The sequence below is a fragment of the Toxotes jaculatrix genome, chromosome 18 (genome assembly GCF_017976425.1).
Source record: "Toxotes jaculatrix isolate fToxJac2 chromosome 18, fToxJac2.pri, whole genome shotgun sequence".
Taxonomy (NCBI): domain Eukaryota; kingdom Metazoa; phylum Chordata; class Actinopteri; family Toxotidae; genus Toxotes; species Toxotes jaculatrix.
The window spans coordinates 6,194,223-6,215,435 of NC_054411.1; the positions used below are offsets into that span (position 1 = coordinate 6,194,223).

Below are 21,213 nucleotides of genomic sequence, written 5' to 3' on the forward strand. Positions count from 1 at the left end.
AGATTCCTGCCATGCTGTACAGCTAGTGACTCGACACATCAACTTCTCCCTCCTATAAATCCCATGTGGAATCGGTCATTTGCTAGAGGTGATGGGCCTAATTCTTCCATCTGCAGTGGAGCATGTTTTGAGTGAAATGGAAATAAACTTTACCTAAATGAGTAATCAGCCTTGTACTTGGGTTAGCTTGTGTTAACATGCGTTTGACCACAAACAACACACCGTTTCCTTTGTGTAGCTTTCCTGTAATGAGACAAACACAAGCATCATTTGGTGAACCAGTTTTCACTTGCTTCTGTATTTTTCTGAAAAATGAATAAAATGAAAGAGCATTTTTTACAAAGGGGCTGTACTAATTCAGGGTACTGCACCAAGCAGGAATTTTCAGATGAGATAACATGAGATGGGACTGGATTGGATGGGATTTCATCAGATTAGATTAAAATAATTAGATTGGATGTGATATATTACATTGGATTATAATAGAAATTTGATGTAATAAGATTAAGTGAAATGGGATAAAATTGGGAGATAAGATTTGATAACACTGCATCCTTTACACCAGATTATAGAGTTAGATTAGATTAGATTTCTCTAAAAATATATGTCGGATGAAATGTAATGAGATGATATCATATAAGATGTCATTAAATGATATTAGAATACATTCTACTACATTACAGATGGGATTTAGAAGGACTGAACATAGAGGAAACTAGATTGGATTATATTACATTTCTTTAAATTAGAAATAAAAAGGAGATGTAATGAGAATAAATGAGATGAAGTGATTGGATAGCATTAGTTAAGGATTAGATGAGATTATACAACATTACAGATGAGTTTAAATTCTATTTAGAGGAAACTGAAATGAAATCGGAGACTGTAATGTGGTAGAGTTAATAAAACATAGAATAAAGGCAAACATTAAAATAGAAACAAGACTGTTTCCTGCAGAATCTGCCACAAATCGGCCAAAGAAAAAGAAAAACCCTTGAGACAGGAAGTCTCTGCAGGATGACCACTGATATTTCAGATCAGTCAGACATCCTGCTGCTCAGTCAATACCATACCACCCAATTACTGTCCATCTGGCAGCAGTGTACATAGATGACCTGAAATACACCCATTGTGTCCAGCAAAACAAAAACAGCGGACCATGTGCAGCAGACTTGTCGGGGTTTTCGTTAGATCAGCGTGCTGTGGGGTCTGGGTTCTTACAGGCAGTTTTGGATTACAGGAAGTAACACTGAGTCACTAATCTTGCTTCTTTCTGACTCAGACTGTTGAACTCAGAAATCTGATCTGGCACAAAGAGGCCCCCTGTTGTAAGGGGATCATTTTTTTCTTCCAAATGCTCCAAATTATTAAGTGAGTAAAAAGGTTGACACTGACCATGCAGAATTTCTTTAGCTGAAGGAATAGCATGAACAGTCAGCCAAATTAATCACGCTGGATAAAAAACATTAAATAATACATCACTGTTTTCTCCCTCCAAGTGTTTTCACATTGCTCAGGAATAGCCAACTGAGAATGCCTGACACATTAGACAGCAGCCTCTGGCACAGTTTGGGCGGTACGTAATTTCAAAAGTAAAAGAATTGTTTTTGCAGATTTGTAGACTTCCCATATGAGACAAGATTTAATTTGGAACATCGACTGAACATTCCACTGACTTCACCAAAATGTGTTTCATATGAAAACACTTTACGTAACTAGCTGAAAGGGTAGAGCTCCATAGAAATGAACATGGTGAAGTTACAGTAGTAGTGGTAGTGGTGGGAGCAGCTGGAGCAGGCCATAGTGGACTGCTTAAAGCTCGGTATTCACCCGTAATCTGTAAAACTGTCTTGTAGCTTCACCATACTGAAAACTACCTTATTACCAAAATAGAAATTTGGGATTTTATGGGCAGCAGGCCAGTATAGCACAGCCTGTTAAACGTAATAGTTGATAGTTACTCATTTCTATACTTGATAGTCTTGTCAGAGCTTAGTAATGTTCAAGGAATGAGCAAATCACTAGCGCTGACCATGGGAGGGACTAAATATGGACATTATTAAAGGTGGTAAAGCTTTGATGCTCTTTCTTCATTTTCCTCAAAGCGTGGGTATTTTTAAAGAATGAAAACAGCTGTAAGGATGAAAAATTAAATACTATAATCTCTTAGAAAACCATGCATCTATTTTGCTGTAGTGTGTGACTTATCATGAGTCTCAGATATACAGTTTTATTGATGACTTCAGACTGAACCATCTGCATCTTGTTCTCTTTTGGATTCAATCTCATGGTGCACTTTGAGGCTTCTGTGTTGCTGAATGCGGTTTCAATCTTTTATATCATCCGTTTTGAAGTGTATAGTGTTGTGGTTAAATTGCTCATATTTTGTCTTGGTGCTTCTCCTTTTCAAGTGTATGGTCGTTAACAAATCACAAAAAGCTTTACTTTTGTGATTGATGATTATTCTGCGTAGATTTAGATCTTGTTTTGTTAGAATTTCATTCGCGTTTAATTTATTTTGCAGTTCAAATTCTGGTCTGGTAAACTACTAAGTAATATACCACCTTATACATGATAATAATTTAGTACAGAAGGATGGGGACTGCTGCCACCTTGTGTTAAACCCCTTGAATTTAAAATTAGTATGCAATTATCAAGTAAAGATTACAGTTTATAATAAGGCTGAGGATATTTCCTTATCAGCCTTTTTATCAAGTCACATTGTTATACCCTGTGTAGAATTAATCATCAAAGTATCAGGAACTCTGACTCTAATACCTCTGACATGAGAATCATAAGTAGTCTGAAGGATAACAGAGAATTATGGTGATTATTCTTATGATTATAACATAGTAAAATATATACTGACACCAACATGAGTGATGGGAAAAACCAAGTTTTCGCAAGCACTGTCTGAACCACATTAAAACAGCTGTGCATGAAAATGATTCATTGTTTTGAAGCACTTGATGCAGTCAGAATGATGACATCTGCTGGCCAGTTCTTGGGAATGCATTTGTACGTGCATAAAATGCCATACTTCATGAACAAACTGTGAGTCAAAATATGAGGGAACCCCCTGCTGCCACATCTGATGTTTTCAGTAAAGGTCACATTACATAAGTTAAACACTTCTAAACAGACCACTTCTCCTGTGAAAGTGCTTTTATTGAACTTGTGGTGTAATTGTACTTCGACGTTATTTTGAATGTGTCCTAACTGGAAGTGTTAGTATGAGACTGTGTGTTTGCTGTGATGTTTGCTATGATGAGCATTTTATGTGGAGAAAGACTGAGGAAATTATCCAACTAAAAGACAAAAAAAAAAGAAAAAAAAATTTTTTTTAATGTATTTTGAAGTTAGATGAATGGCGATCTTACATTCTTTGAACTACTGGTTTACAACGTAACATACATTTTATAAGGTATAACTACTTTTTTAAACTGTGCATGTACACAATTCATTCATTTTCATTTAATAATTGGGCAGTAGTCACGGTGCTCAACATCCTTCTGACAGTTTTTCTTTTGAATTCTTGACCGGAAAACATGCTATTGTATAGTGTCAAACCTGATGTTACAGTTGCAGTTGCCATTGTGACCACCGGAGGTGCCCTACTGGGCATAGCATGTAATTACATCTCTCTCTACTGTTAAGTTATCACAGCACAGGAATACTTTCGGTAAATCTGTACCATACACAATAAAACCCTGTGATCACTTGAGGTAAAAAAAAAAAAAAAAAAACCTTATTGAACTATTACTACACTGTTGAGTTTGCCCCGATGCCACTGTATTTAAAGTATATACATAATGTTGAGTCTCTGGATGTCAGGTTAGATAAAACAACATAGTAGTTGTTCCGGTGAAAAATTTCAAAATAAAATTAAGTCGCGTATTCACTGTTTACTTCCCGTGTGACAGCACCCACACTCCCTCGCACTAGGTGGCGGTATGACTTCAACATAGAGAAGAAGAAGAAGGCGAAGTTAAGATGGCTCAGTCTGTGTGTTAGCTTTGATTTGCAATAACGTTACATTTCGTTTCAAGTGCAGCGTTCAGACTGGCAACGATCCGTTTTATGAAGCCGATTAAACAGGTGAGGTGCTTTTAAGTTCATTCAGGTCTGTTTGTGTGCTGGTAGAGTAACGCTAGCTCTTTGTCCGGTCTTGATAAATGTAGGCTAACTAAAGGTGCTAACTGCCACATTTATGTCCGTCACTGTTATGAATCACATTTGTAAATAACAGTTTAATATAACATTGCAAGCTGTCAACACAGATTGAACACAGCGGTTTTGTTACGTGTTGTCTGCAGCGCTTAAGTGATCCGTTTTTGTGAATTACTGATCGTAACTAGCTATACCATGCTAGCTGCTACCTTAGCTCGCAAATTTGTGTTTTAAGTTCGTTTATTCTTTGTTTCTTTTGTGTTTGTCGCACATACAGACCAATCTAAGCTAGGTAATGACACCTGCTCAACCTGCTCCGACTTTGGTTTTAACTTGTGCCGTTTAGACAAGATGAATCGTCCCAAACCCACAACCCTCAGACGCCCCAGTGCTGCAAAACCATCAGGTATGATGCCAACCCCAGGGTCATCCTAGTGTTAGTTTCTTCAGCAACACATGTTGAAGATGATAGCCAAGCGGCAGAAAGTCACAAATTTCTGTGACGTCTGCCTTTCCCAGGTCACCCACCACCAGGAGATTTCATTGCCCTTGGATCAAAGAGCCAGGGTGGAGAGCCCAAAGCTCCCGCTGTCCTCCTGAAACCAGCATCCACAGGATTACCGGCTGACCGAAAGAGAGAGACTTCCTCCGCTCTGCCCTCCTCATCAGGTCTGTCCAGCCTCACCAAGCGTCCCAAACTATCCACCACCCCTCCAGTCAGTGCCCTGGGAAGACTCGCTGATGTAGCCGCTGTGGACAAGAGGGCAATATCACCCTCAATAAAGGAGCCATCAGTGGTACCTATTGAAGGTAAACAAATCCCTTTGTGTGGCTGCAAACCTTCACATAGTGAGTTACAATGAAAATTAAAACTCCTTTTTTTGTTGTAGTGTCACCGGCAGTGCTACTGGATGAGATTGAAGCTGCGGAGTCTGAAGGAAATGATGATCGCATTGAGGGACTGTTGTGTGGAGCAGTGAAACAACTGAAGATGAACAGAGCTAAACCTGACATCACACTGTACCTCAGTCTCATGTTTCTGGCCAAAATCAAGCCCAATGTTTTTGCAACTCAAGGAATCATTGAGGTGAGACTTTTTACGCTTCAGTGCTGAAATATGTATAACCAGGGAAAAATGATGGGGCCTGATGATGTAATATACATTGTCCCTTAATCCTTTGTTGTTCTTTTTTGTAGGTAGTTTGTAATATACAATAAATGAGAGTGATAAAATTAATTATGCAGATAGGTCAAATAAGTTTCCATGAATTAGACAATGGTTAGTTCACGTACATTCAACTGTTCTTTGATCTTAATTTACATATGTGTATGAGTCAGGAAAAAGAATAACTGTGTTGGAGTTGAGAGTTGATGAAACTAAAACACGAAGAACAGGTGTTTTCAGTTCTGCAAAATAAATATGTTGGAGATAAATGTCTTTCGCAAATAAATCTCACAGATGTTGAAATTTTAATACCTGCTTCTCACTTAATACTTGTTCTTGTCACCAGGCCTTGTGCAGCCTCCTGCGTCGAGATGCTTCTATCAACTTTAAGGCAAAAGGGAATAGCCTGGTGTCCGTTCTTGCTTGCAATCTGCTGATGGCTGCTTATGAGGAGGATGAGAACTGGCCAGATATCTTTGTTAAAGTGAGAATCTCTTAATCAGTCAAATATATGGGATACATTTCTCTTTACAAGGTTTATTTTAACCACATATAAACTGTTTTTGTTCAATCTAAAACGTACTTGCAGGTGTACATTGAGGACTCTCTGGGGGAAAGAATCTGGGTGGACAGTTCTCACTGTAAGAATTTTGTTGACAACATCCAGACTGCTTTTGGCACAAAGATGCCTCCGAAGAGTATGCTGCTGCAGGCTGACACTGGCCGCTGTGGTGGAGATCTCAGTGCAGGTGTGGTACATTGAGAACACACACACTCGGTTTTTGGGGGTTAGGGTGGCTCATGCATGAAACAAGAGCTGATTGTGGTTATGGTGCTTTCGGGTCTTTCAGGGAGCAGCCCTCACCCCTCAACTCCTGATGAGGATGACAGCCAGACCGAATTGCTGATAGCAGAGGAGAAACTCAGCCCTGAGGATGAGGGGCAGGTGATGCCGAGGTATGAAAACTCCACACATAGATGTGAGGGAGGCGACAGTGTACAATCCAAAAGACATCACTTGAAATTGTTAGATTTGTGTCTCATTTTTAGATACAAAATTCATCTTGTCATGGTTAATTTTTTTATGATTTCTTCAAAAACTGTGAAGAGTTGCTGAAATGTTCTGCTTTTTGTCCCACCTCTGGGATACTGTAGGTACGAGGAGCTGGCAGAGAGCGTGGAGGACTATGTGCTCGATGTCCTCAGGGACCAGCTGAACCGCAGGCAGCCGATGGACAACGTGTCTAGGAATCTGCTGCGTCTGCTCACAGCCACATGTGGCTACAAAGAGGCACGACTCATGGCTGTGCAGAGGCTGGAGATGTGGCTCCAGAACCCGAAGGTCAGAAGGTTTACACTGATCTGCAAGACTTTAATAGCACAGTATCTCGCTGACTATGAACATGGTTTGTAGTAAATTGAGAATGAACTCACTTTCTTTGTTGTTGTGAACGCAGCTGACTCGACCAGCCCAAGACCTCCTCATGTCTTTGTGTATGAACTGCAACACCCACGGAACAGATGACATGGAGGTGATCTCCAACCTGATCAAGATCCGGCTCAAACCTAAAGTCCTCCTCAACCACTACATGCTGTGTGTCAGGTGTGGGGTCTCATCTTGTCTTACATGTATCTTATTACCACACTTTGATTTGTGTGTGATTTGCACTAACTCGTACTTTGCATGTGATTTTCCAGGGAGCTGCTAAACGCACACAGAGACAACCTGGGTACTATGGTGAAATTGGTGATTTTCAATGAGCTGTCCAATGCCAGGAATCCCAACAACATGCAGGTCCTCCACACAGTGCTCCAGCACAGCCCAGAACAGGCTCCAAAGGTGAAACAAGACCATTTATATGTTGTAGTCATTTTTAGTATCTGTTTTCATTTTTAGGCTTTTTTTGTTAGAATTCTATTGTTTTCTCATAATCAGCATTCTTCCTGTCTTTTTATGTCTGTAGTTCTTGGCGATGGTGTTCCAGGACCTGCTAACCAATAAGGATGATTACCTCCGTGCCTCCCGAGCTTTGCTGAGAGAGATCATCAAACAGACCAAGCATGAGATTAACTTCCAGTCCTTCTGCTTTGGTTTAATGCAGGAGCGAAAGGAGGCCAGCTATGTGGACATGGAGTTCAAAGTAAGTACACACGAAAATGCCTCAGCCTTTGTAGCTGTAATCATCACGTGTTTACACTTGACTCTGAACTGTTTATCCCCGTCTCTCCTGTAGGAGCGTTTTGTTATCCAAGTGACAGATTTACTGACCGTCTCCATGATGTTGGGCATCACTGCTCAGGTCAAAGAAGCTGGCATTGCGTGGGACAAAGGAGAGAAGAAGAGTGAGCGCTGTGTATTTGTTCTAATGGCATATTTATTAACCAAAAAGCATGTGTCAGGTTTTCCTTACATGTGTCTGGTTTCTTTCAGATCTGGAGGTCCTGAGATCGTTCCAGAATCAGATAGCTGCCATACAGAGAGACGCCGTGTGGTGGCTTCACACCGTGGTTCCCACCATCAGCAAAGTTGGTGCAAAAGACTACGTTCACTGGTCGGTATCTGCATATATCTGAACAGTTTATTGATCAAGCTGCATAAATTAATTCTGTTTTCATCTACGTTGAATATAATTTATCATCCTTTCTCATCTCTCTGATGTCTGTAGCCTCCACAAAGTGCTTTTCACGGAGCAACCTGAGACGTATTACAAGTGGGACAACTGGCCTCCTGAGAGTGACAGGAAGTGAGTCTCCTTTCACTTTTGAAAATGCAGCTCATTTTTTCTTTGGGTTCTTCTAGCGAGTTACTTTTACCATACGGATATTTTACTCTTTTTTTCAGTTTCTTCCTTCGACTCTGCTCGGAGGTGCCTCTGTTGGAGGACACGCTGATGCGCATTCTGGTGATCGGGTTGTCACGTGATTTGCCCCTGGGCCCGGCTGATGCCATGGAGCTAGCAGATCACCTGGTGAAGAGAGCTGCTGGAGTTCAGTCTGATGGTGTGTGAGCATCTGCTTAGTCTACAACTGTTTAACAGTTAAAGCTGTGTGTTACTCTCATGTACTTCAGTTTAATGACCTATTTAAATATTCAAAGGGAAATCTCCTTATTCATATCTTCTCAAGTCAGCAAAATAAGTTTAGAAAAGTAGGAAAAAATAAGAGAAATACATTTTTATTGTAATTGTTTGCATACATCTTGCCATGATTTTTGGCAGTTTGAATATGTAGAGCTGACTGACTGTTTCTTGTTAAACAGATCTGGAGGTCCTGAGAGTGGAGAGGATCCAACTCATTGATGCAGTGCTGAATCTGTGTACATACCACCACCCAGAGAACATCCAGCTGCCAGCAGGGTACATTAGATGTCTTTATAAAACTCTTGCAGGTCATACAGTTTACAGTCTAAACTAACAAATGACGCTTGATGTTTAAGGTACCAACCGCCAAATTTGGCTATATCCACGCTCTATTGGAAGGCATGGCTGCTGTTGCTTGTGGTGGCTGCATTTAATCCTCAGAGGATAGGTACAATCAAATTTATGTTTCATACATAAGATTAGTTAAAATTTACTCCAAGTCATTAAATTCCTTCTTTTGATGTATTGTCTGACATTTTGTCCTTTAGGTTTGGCTGCCTGGGATGGCTATCCGACGCTGAAGATGCTCATGGAGATGGTTATGACAAAGTACGTAAAGGTTATCAGTTAGAGTTAAATAATTTCAAGTTGATAGATAATGCTTACTTAATGCATGTCTCTGTTTTTTAGTAATTATACCTACCCTCCTTGCACCATTGCGGACGAGGACACAAAGACAGAGATGATCAACAGGGAGCTGCAGATCTCCCAAAGAGAGAAGCAAGAGATTCTGGCCTTTGAAAGCCACTTGGCTGCAGCTTCCACCAAACAGACCATCACAGAGAGCAACAGTTTGCTGTTGTCTCAGCTGACCAGTCTGGATCCACAGTAAGATACCTTAATCAGAACCTCTGAAATTACTTGTTTGGCCTGGAAAAATAGCGCTGCTAATTTATATGTATTTATGTAAGCTAAAAGTTATCCAAAGTGTGCAACTGGGAACTTCATCCTTTAGTTCTAATTTTGTCCAATTTTGTTTTCTTAAAGGCGACAGCAGCTGGCCTAGATCAGTCAAGAAGTCCTCTATTGCTCTAGATAAATGAGCTCTTACAGTTGTGCCACTGGAAAGAGGACTAATGGTTTTTGTTTGTGTTCAGGGGTCCTCCTCGTCGACCTCCACCCCAGGTCCAGGAGCAAGTAAAAAGCCTCAACCAGTCTTTGCGCCTGGGACACCTCCTCTGCCGCAGCCGCAACCCAGACTTCCTCCTCAACATCATCCAGAGACAGGTAATGCCCAAAATACCCATATGCCCAATAAAGCTTAACTGAAAATGATGGAGACATTAGGTGCATACACTTATTGTCTCAAATATATAAAGTGAATTAAATGACAGCTAAAGCATTGACCAAGGACAGATGAACTGAGCCTAAAATCATGTAGCCTTCCTTGTGTAAGAGGAAGTAGCACCTTATAGTGGAAGCTGTCAAACCTTGTCAATCCTTCACAGGCTTCTTCTCAGTCTATGCCGTGGTTGGCTGATTTGGTTCAGTCCAGTGAGGGGTCCTTGGATGTGCTTCCAGTGCAGTGCCTGTGTGAATTCCTTCTCCATGATGCCGCAGATGACAGTCTGCCAGTAGAGGATGATGAAGAAGGAGAGAGCAAAGAGCAGAGGGCCAAGAAGAGACAAGTATGTTGATTATATTGGACTATATTGTCAGCAGTCCAGTTTAGAGTTTTTATGAACTTTTGTACTTTGTCTTTGGTTTCAAATTAACATGTGATATGCAAAGTTTTTACCGGTGCTTAATGATATATATTTGCATCTGTCTGATTTGCATTGACTGAATTCTGAATTATCCTCCCTCTTCCTCTTAGAGACAACAAAAGCAAAGGCAGCTGCTTGGACGACTCCAGGACCTTTTGTTGGGTCCTAAGGCTGACGAACAGACAACTTGTGAAGTGCTGGATTATTTCCTGCGTCGTCTCAGCTCTTCTCAGGTGGCATCGAGAGTCCTAGCTATGAAGGTAATGTATTGGAAGCAGAAAACATTATATAATCTATAGAAGCATTGTCTTTACTGTTAAAAAAAGATCCCACTTACATTATAAATTTGTGTGCAGGGCTTGTCATTGGTGCTGAGTGAAGGAGGTTTGAAGGATGGAGACGAGAGGGATCAGCCCATGGAAGAAGACTCTGGAGATGCTGAGCTCTTGCCAGGGTACCAGTGGCTGCTGCAAGACCTTCCAAAGCTCCCCCTGTTTGACAGCGTCAGGGGCATGACGTCCACTGCTCTGCAACAGGTCAATGTCTGACTCAACGGTGAACTGTTCATAACTGGAAAGGTGGATTAATGAGTAGGAGTTTGAAGCCTGTGTCTTGTCTTTCTGCTCCCTTGAAGGCCATTCACATGGAGACAGATCCACAGACGATCAGTGCCTATCTCATCTACCTATCCCAGCACGCACCAGTGGAAGAGCAGGCTTCTCATAATGACTTGGCTCTGGTAATTATGGCGAGTTGCTTTAAGTTACAACATTACATGCTTTTCTTTTTCCAGTTTTGTTTTCATAGAGCTCTGCTGACATCAATCTGGTCTTTGTCTTGCTCTCTGTAGGATGTTGCCCGGCTTATCGTCGAACGTTCCACCATCATGAACAGCCTGTTTTCCAAACACTGCTCCAGGCCTGAGTCTGATGCTGTGCTCTCTGCTTTCCTCACCATCTTCTCTACTTACATCAAGAGAATGAGGAAGACCAAAGAGGGCGAGGATCTTTACAGCTGGGTGAGCACTACTAACTGAACTATGTTGTCATTGACAGTATGGGAATCTTTTTGTGGGCTCCACATACTGTTAAAATCGTGTTGCAGTCAAAAATAAGTACAAAGTTTTGGGCCTAATGACCTGACAAATTTTTGGTGATCATTAGAGTAACTGCAGGAAAAAATAAATGCCTAGGAACCAGCAAGTGGCTTGGAAAAACACATCTTGAGTGTGCAACAAAGATTTCATCTGCAACTGCAGATTAATGGCTGTTTGATGTCTGTAGGTATTTACAGGGGAGGAACTATAAAGAAGAGGGTTGGTTCATATAATGACTTGTGCTGGGCAAATATTTTTTTTCAGTCTGAGTCTCAGGACCAGGTGTTTCTGCGTTGGACTACCGGAGAGACTGCTACAATGCACATCCTTGTGGTCCATGCCATGGTTATCCTGCTGACTCTGGGGCCACCCAAAGGTAGTCCTGTCACAGTTACAGTTCAGTTTGTATGTTGCTAAAGAACATGCTTACTATTGTGTGTGTGTTTTTTTTTTTTTTTTTTTTTTTTGAAAACATCATGTGCAGGAGAGAGTGATTTCTACGCTCTTTTGGACATTTGGTTCCCTGACAAGAAACCCCTGCCCACTGCCTTCCTGGTTGACACTTCAGAAGAGGCCCTCCTGCTGCCTGATTGGTTGAAACTCAGGATGATCCGATCAGAGGTCTCTCGACTGGTTGATGCAGGTACAACTTATAGTTCGCAAAAATGACTGTTCCTTTTTTCTTTACTGTTTTATGGATCAATGTGCATGTTTCCTTCAGCTCTGCACGACCTGGAGCCTCAGCAGCTGCTGTTGTTTGTTCAGTCCTTTGGCATTCCTGTGTCCAGCATGAGTAAACTTCTGCAGTACCTGGATCAGGCTGTTTCCCATGACCCACAGACACTTGAGCAGAACATCATGGACAAGCGTAAGAGTCTTCTGCATATAATCTGCTCTGAAAACATTTTAAGGTTTTGAGATTTATAGTAAATCTTCATGATTTGTCTGGTTTTGTATTTGTATCTGCAATAGATTACATGGCCCACCTGGTTGAGGTGCAACATGAGCGAGGTGCCACTGGGGGGCACACTTTCCATACATTACTGAGCTCCTCTCTTCCTCCACGCAGAGGTCAGTGGCTTTATCTTCCAAATGTTGTTTCTGTGGGATTGCAACTTCTTTTCTAAAGCATTTCACATTTCACACATCTATTAAATATCACTCTTTGATTTTGAACTATATGTTTAACAATATTAAGATTTATCTTTATACTTTTATCCTTATAGACAATATTACATGGCATAGGGCTTTAATATGAGTAGCTGACAAAAATCTACAAGGGATGAATGTAAATAAGCTAAATTGCTACTGAATGTTCTGATTACATCCCTCCTGACAGATTCTTCTGAAGCAAGTAAGGCCAAAGTTACCGTGGAAACGCCCCACAGCTCTGTGAAGATGAGAGCAGCTGGTCAGCTTCCTGCAGTCGGGCCTGACGATGACCTCACGGGCATGTTGCTTCAGGTAGGGTTTAGCTAGCTAGCTGTTTCTCATATCCTCTGTGTTGTGATTTTTTTTTTTTCCTTTTTAACTTTTTGGATACCATGCAATAAAGCATAATCTTCCAGCAGAAGGTCTTCCCTTTGATTATTCTAAACTGTTACTGTGACTGTTGATTCACTTCTCTGTCAAACTGACCTGTTTCTGTTTCCTTCACTTTGACAGATATTCCCCTTAAAAGTGGACCCTCGCTGGCATGGCCCACCTCCCAGCCAGCTCTCTCTGGCTCTGCAGCAAGCCTTGGCTAAAGAACTGATGCGGGCCAAACAGGGCCAAGTTCAGCAGGGTGGGTTGGCATTTCGCCTCCTACAGGCCATTGCTGCCCTGCTGACCTCTGCCCACGCAGGGCCTATTGTCATGTCAATGCACCGTAGCCATGCCCTCTCTTGTCCACTCATGCGCCAGCTTCATCTCTACCAGGTAAGACTTGCTGACAATCAGTGCGCATTTCCATGTGCTGGTTCTTCAAACAGTGAATTATAATATTTCTTTGTTTTCACATGCCTAATGTTTTTTCTTCTTTCCAGCGTCTTGTGTCCCAGGACATCACTTTCTCCTCACTATTCCTCAAGGTCATTGTTGAGATGTTAATCTGGTTAGACAACCCAACTGTGGAGGCAGGACCACTGAAGACCCTGCTCAGATCCTTCGCTGGTCAGAACTCTCACAAACACATGCACAGTGATGGTGAGCACCTCAGCTGTTTTTCTTGTCAGACACTGGTTAATCCCTTTTACATAAACAGCCAGTGATAAGTGTGTTTGTCCTGTAGTGCGGACAGGTTTCCTCCACCTGGCTGAGGCTTTGGCGTATCGCAGAGATAGTGAAGTGCCACTGAGAGCCATCATTGCGATGCTGAAAGCTGGAGACAGATGTAATGCAGAAGCAGAGCTCATTGGCAAAGGTATTAACCCTAACTCCATTTTTTTTGCACTGACTGGTACTGGCCTCTTAACGCGGCCTGAAGGGGTGCTTTACAGTAGAAAAGAACAAAAACAGAGGTGTTGACGAAAACAGTTGCATGAACTGGGAATAAAAACTGATGAACTGGTCGATAGATCATGTGAAGTAAATCAAAAGCCTATATATACATATAAATTATACATGTATACATATAATACATATATAATTGTTACCCACACAGTTCGCTGCCGCTAAAGCAGGATAGCTGCTGTCACGTCAGACATTTGGTTTTGCTACATAAGGATGCAGTTAAGACAGTATAAGATACATTGCTAAGCACGCAGTTGTAATGTTTTTATTTTTCAGTGTTACAGGGGCTGATGGAGGTGAAGTCGCCGTATTTGGAGGAGCTACTGTCTCTGTTGATGTCTGTGGGTACTCAGAATGGGACAGCTGGCCCTGTTGCCATGGTGATTTCCTTGCTGCTTCAGGAAAGTGAGGAGCGAGCTGTGAAAAAGGAAGTGGATTCTAACAAGTGAGCACAGCAATTCTATTTCCCTCTCAAGTCATGCAAGAAACATTTATATTTGATGGCACTAAATGACAAACACAGCTGCCTGTGACAAAAATAGCAAAACTCTGCCTGCCGTGTGTGGTCTTGTACTTGTAAACTGCTATTGGATTTGGTTCGGGAAGGTTTAATTGGTTTTTGCAGCTTTACGTTGGATTTACAGATTCACATGCTGTGAAAATCTCAGAATACTTTACAGATTTTTTTTTTTTATCCATGTTCAGTTCACAGCAACACTGCCTGTGAGGCAGGTACATATTGAAAGGTTTCTCGTTGTCGCATGCACGTGTCTTGTTGGAGAAGTGTGTGTAGATGATGGTGATTTTACTTACTGTATGAGTTAAATTCTGTCTGTGTGTGGTTGGATTCAACTGTAGAAGCCATGTTACGACTGCCTGAAACATTCTGTATCGTGCTTTTCTGAGCAGTATTAAAACCAACCAAGTCAGGCTCGAGTGTCAATGTGTTTCAGTAAAATGGCAAAAATTAGGATTTGCTGGTTGTTACAAACCAGCACATTTTTCTGAACATTGTGAACAAGAGCTGTAGCTGTATTTATTTTGCATGTATAGTACATTAGAATAGATGTTCATTCACATCTGCGAAGAATTAACCATTCAGTTTAACCTTTGCCAGCAGCTCTGAGGTGACGAAGTCAGGACTGAGCTCTGGGCTGCTCATCGATTGGATGGAGCATCTTGACCCCGAGGTCACGTCGGTGTGTCCAGACCTTCAGCAGAAACTGCTGTTTGCCCTCAACAAGGTAAGAAAACCACTGCACACAGATTTTACTCTCCTCTGGTCTCATCACACGTCGCCACATCGTCTCATTTACTTGATGTGAATGATGCATCCTTTCCTACTATTTCTCTGCCTCAGGCCCGGGGCACCCCTGCCTACAGACCCTATCTTTTGGCCTTGCTTACACATCAGTCAAACTGGGCCACCCTCCTGCAGTGTATCAGTGCTCTTCTCAGCAAACGCCGAGACTACAAGTACGTCCTTATTTTTTTTGTTAAACATTTTCTCAGCCGCTCTAGAGTGCGCTTTTAGTGAATAAACATCTAGTATACATAGTATAATATTATACAAGATATAATACATTGTATGACGTTTCTTACAGGGAGAGCTTATGTTTAATATGTGCATGATATTTTTCAGACTGGACCCATCATCCGCCCTGGATTTCCTGTGGGCTTGCAGCCGCATCCCACGTATCTGGCAAGGACGAGACCAGAAGATACCTCAAGTAAGCTCAAAAGGCCACATACGCAGTCACTTTTTTGATGAGACAGAAGTAGGAGGCAGTCGATTCTGCAGATGACCGAAGCTAATGACTCGTGTATTTCTCCTTTTCGTCTGCGCAGAAGAAAACAGAGAAGTTTGTGCTGCGACTCAGTTCAGAGGAGCTCATCAGCCTGGTGGACCTGATCCTATCAGAGTCGGAGCTCAACGGTCGGGACTCACAACAGGATGACAAAAGCAGCGTGGACCAGGCCTCCTGCTCCCTCATCCAGTCCAGGCTACCCCTCCTTCACTCCTACTGCAATGGAGATCTGGAAAACATCAAGAAAGTCTCAGAGTACCTCATCAACTGCACCAAGAAATGGGAGGACAGGTACTGTGTATATTCGTTGTCATCTAATATGTTTATTGTCTCAGCACTTCAGATCTTCACTCTCCCCTCTCTCTTATCCCTCCATATCCAAAGACGCATATGTTCATCATATTATTATTGTACAAGGTTCATCAAAGTGCTCAGCCCATCCATTCTGGCACATTGTATTGTTCTTTCTAATTAGCCCAAGCAGTGAAAGTCATTTTTTTTGGTGTGCTGATAAACTTGGGGTAAATCGCACTAGATTTTCCTTCTCAGTGCAGATGAACTTTTCAGACTTCCTCTGTCAGCCACAATGCTGTGGACCAGGGAAAACTCGATAATTAGGTCTATTGGTGTGAAATTAAAACCAGCAGAAGTCGTCTGTACTGTGATCTCTTTAAAAGCTCAGTGTATTATAATGAAGCCAAGAGGATTAAGGCTGAAGCTCTAAACTTGCCTGTGTTGTGAATTCCTGCTCTGACTTAGCTGTCAGAGATCAGGGTGCAACTCTTTGTGGAGGCAAACCCTCCTTTCATGAATATGTCTCTGGTTATTAAACCACATTAATGAGGAAACTTTGGCCAAGGTCAAGCAAAATTAGCTTCCGAATTACAGTATTTTAAGTACAGCTAAGCTGTCTGGTAAAATGGTTGCTTGTGAAAATATGGCAGGATAAAAACATGTTGAAAGTAAAGGGTTTTGGCCTTGTGTTGAATAAACACTTGATTGTATGTTGAGCATTCTTCTTGCAAAAGCTCGCTGTCAGATAAGCTGGTGTTTATTCCAATTACACACCAACTACTGAACAAGGAGCAGACTCTTTACTCTTGGTCAAGGTCGCTGTGATTTGCTTAATGCATAGCTGTAATAAACTTTTCAGCTGGTAGAGAGTACATCATTTGAGCCTGACAAGAGCCTTAGCCAGTAAGAGGATTTTATGAAACTGCAGTGACTTGAAGGCAAATACCTCAGAATTACATTATGCTATTCATGTGCCTAGTTTGTATTAATGTACATTAATTATTGTTGCTTTTAGACAGAAACAATGGAGAAGTGCTTCATCACACTCTTTGATTGGTGATCTCACATCAGCTCTGTCGATAATCAGCCGAAAGAGACAGAGGAAATGCGTTTCACAAAACCCAACTGGGAATATTGTCTGCTTTATAATGTCAGTACCACTGCAGAGTAAAGCGCACTTGAGTTGAAAAGCAAACTTTTTATGGCTGCACAAAATTGGTCAACCAGTCACTGTCAATTAAATAGCTTCAAGCTACATAACTCAATAACATCAGGGATTACAGTCTTGATTATTCTGTTACTAAGCTTCTGGCTTTAGGATGCACAGCTGAACTGTTCTAAGCCAATAATAACGTGTATTTTCCCTAAAGTGAATGTGTCCCTAAAGTGGAATATTCCTGTGGCTGGTGGTTTGTACCTGAACCATAGCACACAGTATACTTACCTCTTTGTTTATTTTGCCTTTCAGTGCGATGAGTAAGCGGTGCCTGAACTTGCTGCTGCAGATTTATCTGCATTTTCCTGAGGTCATCCAGCACGTTACCCTGCCTGACGGCACCTTCAGCAGTGGAGGGGCTGCAGACGGCAGCAGCTGCAAGGTGAAGATTTGTTGCAGATCACTTAGTTGTTACCAACTAAATCTAGGCAATTTTTTGAGACACTTAAATACACTTAGAATGATTTCTGCTTGTTTATCCTTCTTTTGAATACGACATAGATGTTACTCAGGCCCGAGGCCCTCCATACTGAGTAAAATATCTGTTCTGATTTAGTAGTAACTTCCTGGATAAATTGAAATGAGTGAAAATTTCTAAGTGCTGTATAATTAATCCCAACAGCACAAGCAGCAGCATATATATATTGAAGTAGTCTACTGCTTATCACAGAATAGGTCAAAAGTCATGACCTCTACAGCTCTGACTGAGTTGGTGTGTTAAGCAGTCTTGGAATTTACCCACAGGAGGTGTCGCTCATAGTGCTGAAAATCTGATTTTATAATCTTTTTCTCATATTCATAAATATAACTATTTTATCTAAACTTGACAGCTTAAAGAAAAAAGAGCCCTCTTCACTTTATGGTGAAGACTATTTGAAATACCATACATGAAACCTACACAGAACACAGTATTTATTTTCATTTCTCAGCTTGATGTCCTGGTCCATCGCCTGGTCACTCTGCTCGCCGATATAGGGGACTCAAAGTCTGCTGAGAGCCGTGCGTCTGATGCAAACCTTGCCTGTAGGAAGTTGGCTGTTTCGCATCCTGTCCTTTTGCTCAGGTGAGATTAACAAAAAAGAGAAAATCTCCATGCAGCCGTTCTTTTGTGATTCAGTCTACAAACTTGTGGATTATCTGCAGCTATAGAAGAGGAAACAACCTGATGACTGTTTTGCTTTGCTCCCCAGACACCTGCCTATGATTGCAGGGCTTCTGCACAGTCGCATTCACCTCAACGTGTACGAGTTTCGGCAGCAAAACCACATGACCTTCTTCAGCAATGTGCTCGCCATCCTGGAGCTGCTGCAGCCGCTTGTTTTCCACAGCGACCACCAGAGGGCGCTTCAAGACTGCCTTCTGTCATTTATGAAGGTCCTTCAGGTAGGCGGCTCACACACTTTTAAATCTTCAGTAGAAGAAGATTTAGGATAGAGTTTGGATTCACAGCGTTCTTACGTGTTTGTGCATCTTTCTTCTGCATCTTTCAGAGGACTCGTTCTCCGTTGGTCTTCATCAACAAATTTCTGCAGTTCACACAGAAGTACATCACGCACGATGCAGCGGCAGCCATTCCTTATCTGCAGAAGCACTCTGACATCCTACAGTTAGTACAACATGACAGCAATTTCCTTTTATGAAAAATTTGTGAAGTATGAATGAGTTATTTTTTACAGTATTTAAAGTAACTTTGGTTTTCTTAGAGATTTTGTTTTGCTGTTTTTCCCTTTTAGGGCACTGTGTGCAGAAAACCCAGACCTGGTCCAGCTGAAATCTCTGCTGGCTGGACTCACTTTGCCATTGAAAAGCTCCTCAGCAGAGGTCACGACAGAAGAAAGGGATGGTGAGGACGGCTTTCATATCAGTTTATTCTGAGCACATAGTCTTAACAGAGCCCTCGTATAAGTAATCACCTTGCACCAATATTCATAATGTATGTCATAAAATCTTAAAAATCCTTCTTACAGGCTACAATTTTTTCAGAGGCATACATTTTGTTAAATAATTTCTTTTTTTCCCGATTTACTAGAGGACCTGTCCACCGGCTCCCTGCCCCTTGTCAACATATCTGCCTCCGTTTCACTGAGTGCAGCTGACATGACAATGTACCTGAAAAAGATGTCAAGAGGAGAAGCAGTGGAGGGTAACTAACACTGCCACAGAAATGGCACGTGTATAAATCCCGTATCATAATGAGTAATACGCGGCTTTTTTTTTCCCATCTGCTGTAGATGTGTTGGAAGTGTTGACAGAGGTGGATGAGAAGTCGAGGAGGAGCCCAGAGATAATCCAATACTTCATTGTGAGTCATAAACAACAGACACAAAATGGAGGGTCAAATGTAGTACCTGTCAGTGTGTAACGTGTCCATCACCACCCTGTGATGCTGTTTGTAGAACGATCTTCAGAGACTGATGGTGTCCTCTGAGGAGCTGTGTCGGAACATGGCCTTCAGTCTGGCTCTGCGCTGCATGCAGAATAATCCCTGGTAAGTTTACAGTGTTTGGGGACAAACCGCCTACAGAAAGCATGCTGAAACTGAGGAGAAATATGTGGAGATAAACAGAGAAGGAAAGCCCGAGGTTTACGTAATAATGCCTTGGTGATACTTATCTGTCTATCAATCAGTCTTCAGTCCATCTGTCTACACACTTTTGTTTGTTACCAGTTACTTTTCACTACGTAATAGCGCATGTTTTCTGTGCCGCAGCCTGGCAACAGACTTCCTGCCGACTTTCATGTACTGTATGGGCAGCGGTAACTTCGACGTGGTACAGACTGCTCTCAGGAATCTTCCAGAATATGTGCTTCTCTGTCAAGGTAAGAAGCAGCTCTTTAGCCGCCTCCTTGTTGACAGTGATCTGGTAAGAAGCTGTCACATCCTGTGCCGGTCTTGGATTATAGTCATATGACCATGCAGTATTTTTTTTTTTTTTTTTTTTTTTAGCAAAAAGATGTGATTTAATGAAGCATGCAACTAAAGTCCCAGTCAGAGACACACATCCATAGCTGCATAATGTAAAGTGTTTTCCCCCCCCTCTCTCTCCAGAACATGCAGACATCTTACTCCACAAGGCGTTTTTAGTGGGTATCTACGGACAAATTGACACAAGTTCAATGATTTCAGAGTCTATGAAAGTCCTCCACATGGAAGCAACAACATAACAACAAAGCGCACACCACCACATCTGATTGGAAATAGTGTCATTCATTCTCTGCATTCCAGTGCTAGATAATTTTTTTTTTCTATTGCCTTCAGTTCAAACGTTGTTCTAATTTGATCATAGCAGATTAACGAACTCTGTGGCTCTTCAGTGGTTCAGATTAAAGGATCCTCCAGTGAGCTGGTAGCTGCCAGTAATGTAATGATTTAGTGACTTCAAAGAATGTGTTAAACTCCCTCTAAATGAGTTGAAAATGTAATAATTAGAACTGTGAAATTACTGTTATTGTAATAAAGTCACCATTAGTGCATTTATTACTTGGTAAAGTATGTAAATTATTTTTTAACTGGTAATGTAACAATACATTTACTGGTAATGAAAAAAGAGAACAAAAAGTGGAACATTATTAGGTGATGTTATTATATCATTCGTTAAAGATAACACATGATATACAAAATTGGAGAAAAGAAATAATTTAAAATTGTAGTATAATCAATAGTATTGTATCACAAGTATTTAAAAAAGCAGTTCAGTTAAATTGAAATAATTCTAAAAGTGTTTTCGTTTCTTTTAGAGGTAGATTTTTGCATTTCTGTACTTACTAAATGACCAGCAGTTATATTATTTGGCACTACAAATGTCATTGTGTAGATGGAAAATGGCACTCTGGTTTTGGCTTCATATTTTTACATAATAGTTTGAATATGAAGTATCAACATTGTTATTAAAAAAAAAACAGTTAAAAAACACTTCATGCTGCATTTCAATAAACAGTTTTGATTTTATGAGCAGTTTTGCTGTTTTTCCTAAATTGTGAGTCTGATAGTGAACACACAACGATTCATCTCTTTTATCCTGGAATTGCCAAACAACTCACAAACTTAAAAAAAAAAAAAAAACTGTTATTGTCCAAAACAATGTAGTGAATTCCTTAAGCAGCTGAAATGAATGCTTGAAAGTC

At 41.2% G+C, this 21,213-nt stretch overlaps 1 protein-coding gene across 4 annotated transcripts; it reads left to right on the plus strand.

The window, feature by feature from the left end:
• The first annotated feature begins 4,452 nt into the window (after positions 1 to 4,452).
• Positions 4,453 to 21,158, plus strand: ints1 (integrator complex subunit 1). Of its 4 annotated transcripts, none has more exons than XM_041063056.1 (47): positions 4,453 to 4,576; positions 4,690 to 4,980; positions 5,061 to 5,257; positions 5,682 to 5,819; positions 5,925 to 6,084; positions 6,187 to 6,292; positions 6,491 to 6,677; positions 6,793 to 6,938; positions 7,034 to 7,175; positions 7,300 to 7,476; positions 7,570 to 7,678; positions 7,767 to 7,887; positions 8,002 to 8,079; positions 8,178 to 8,335; positions 8,595 to 8,691; positions 8,772 to 8,863; positions 8,964 to 9,024; positions 9,106 to 9,303; positions 9,573 to 9,702; positions 9,924 to 10,103; positions 10,292 to 10,441; positions 10,538 to 10,717; positions 10,816 to 10,920; positions 11,032 to 11,199; positions 11,542 to 11,653; positions 11,762 to 11,920; positions 11,999 to 12,145; positions 12,250 to 12,348; positions 12,617 to 12,741; positions 12,943 to 13,197; positions 13,305 to 13,464; positions 13,550 to 13,681; positions 14,047 to 14,215; positions 14,888 to 15,014; positions 15,131 to 15,246; positions 15,413 to 15,500; positions 15,619 to 15,869; positions 17,341 to 17,470; positions 18,018 to 18,151; positions 18,279 to 18,471; positions 18,579 to 18,694; positions 18,822 to 18,931; positions 19,115 to 19,231; positions 19,320 to 19,390; positions 19,485 to 19,576; positions 19,799 to 19,908; positions 20,138 to 21,158. In XM_041063056.1, exons 1-47 carry the CDS (start codon positions 4,522 to 4,524, stop codon positions 20,251 to 20,253), a joined length of 6,555 nt encoding a protein of 2,184 aa, XP_040918990.1. In that variant the 5' UTR covers positions 4,453 to 4,521; the 3' UTR covers positions 20,254 to 21,158. The 4 variants fall into 4 exon arrangements, with proteins under 4 accessions (XP_040918990.1, XP_040918993.1, XP_040918991.1 ...); XM_041063059.1 differs by having other exon boundaries at positions 19,118 to 19,231; XM_041063057.1 differs by having other exon boundaries at positions 14,891 to 15,014.
• The last annotated feature ends 55 nt before the right edge of the window (positions 21,159 to 21,213 follow it).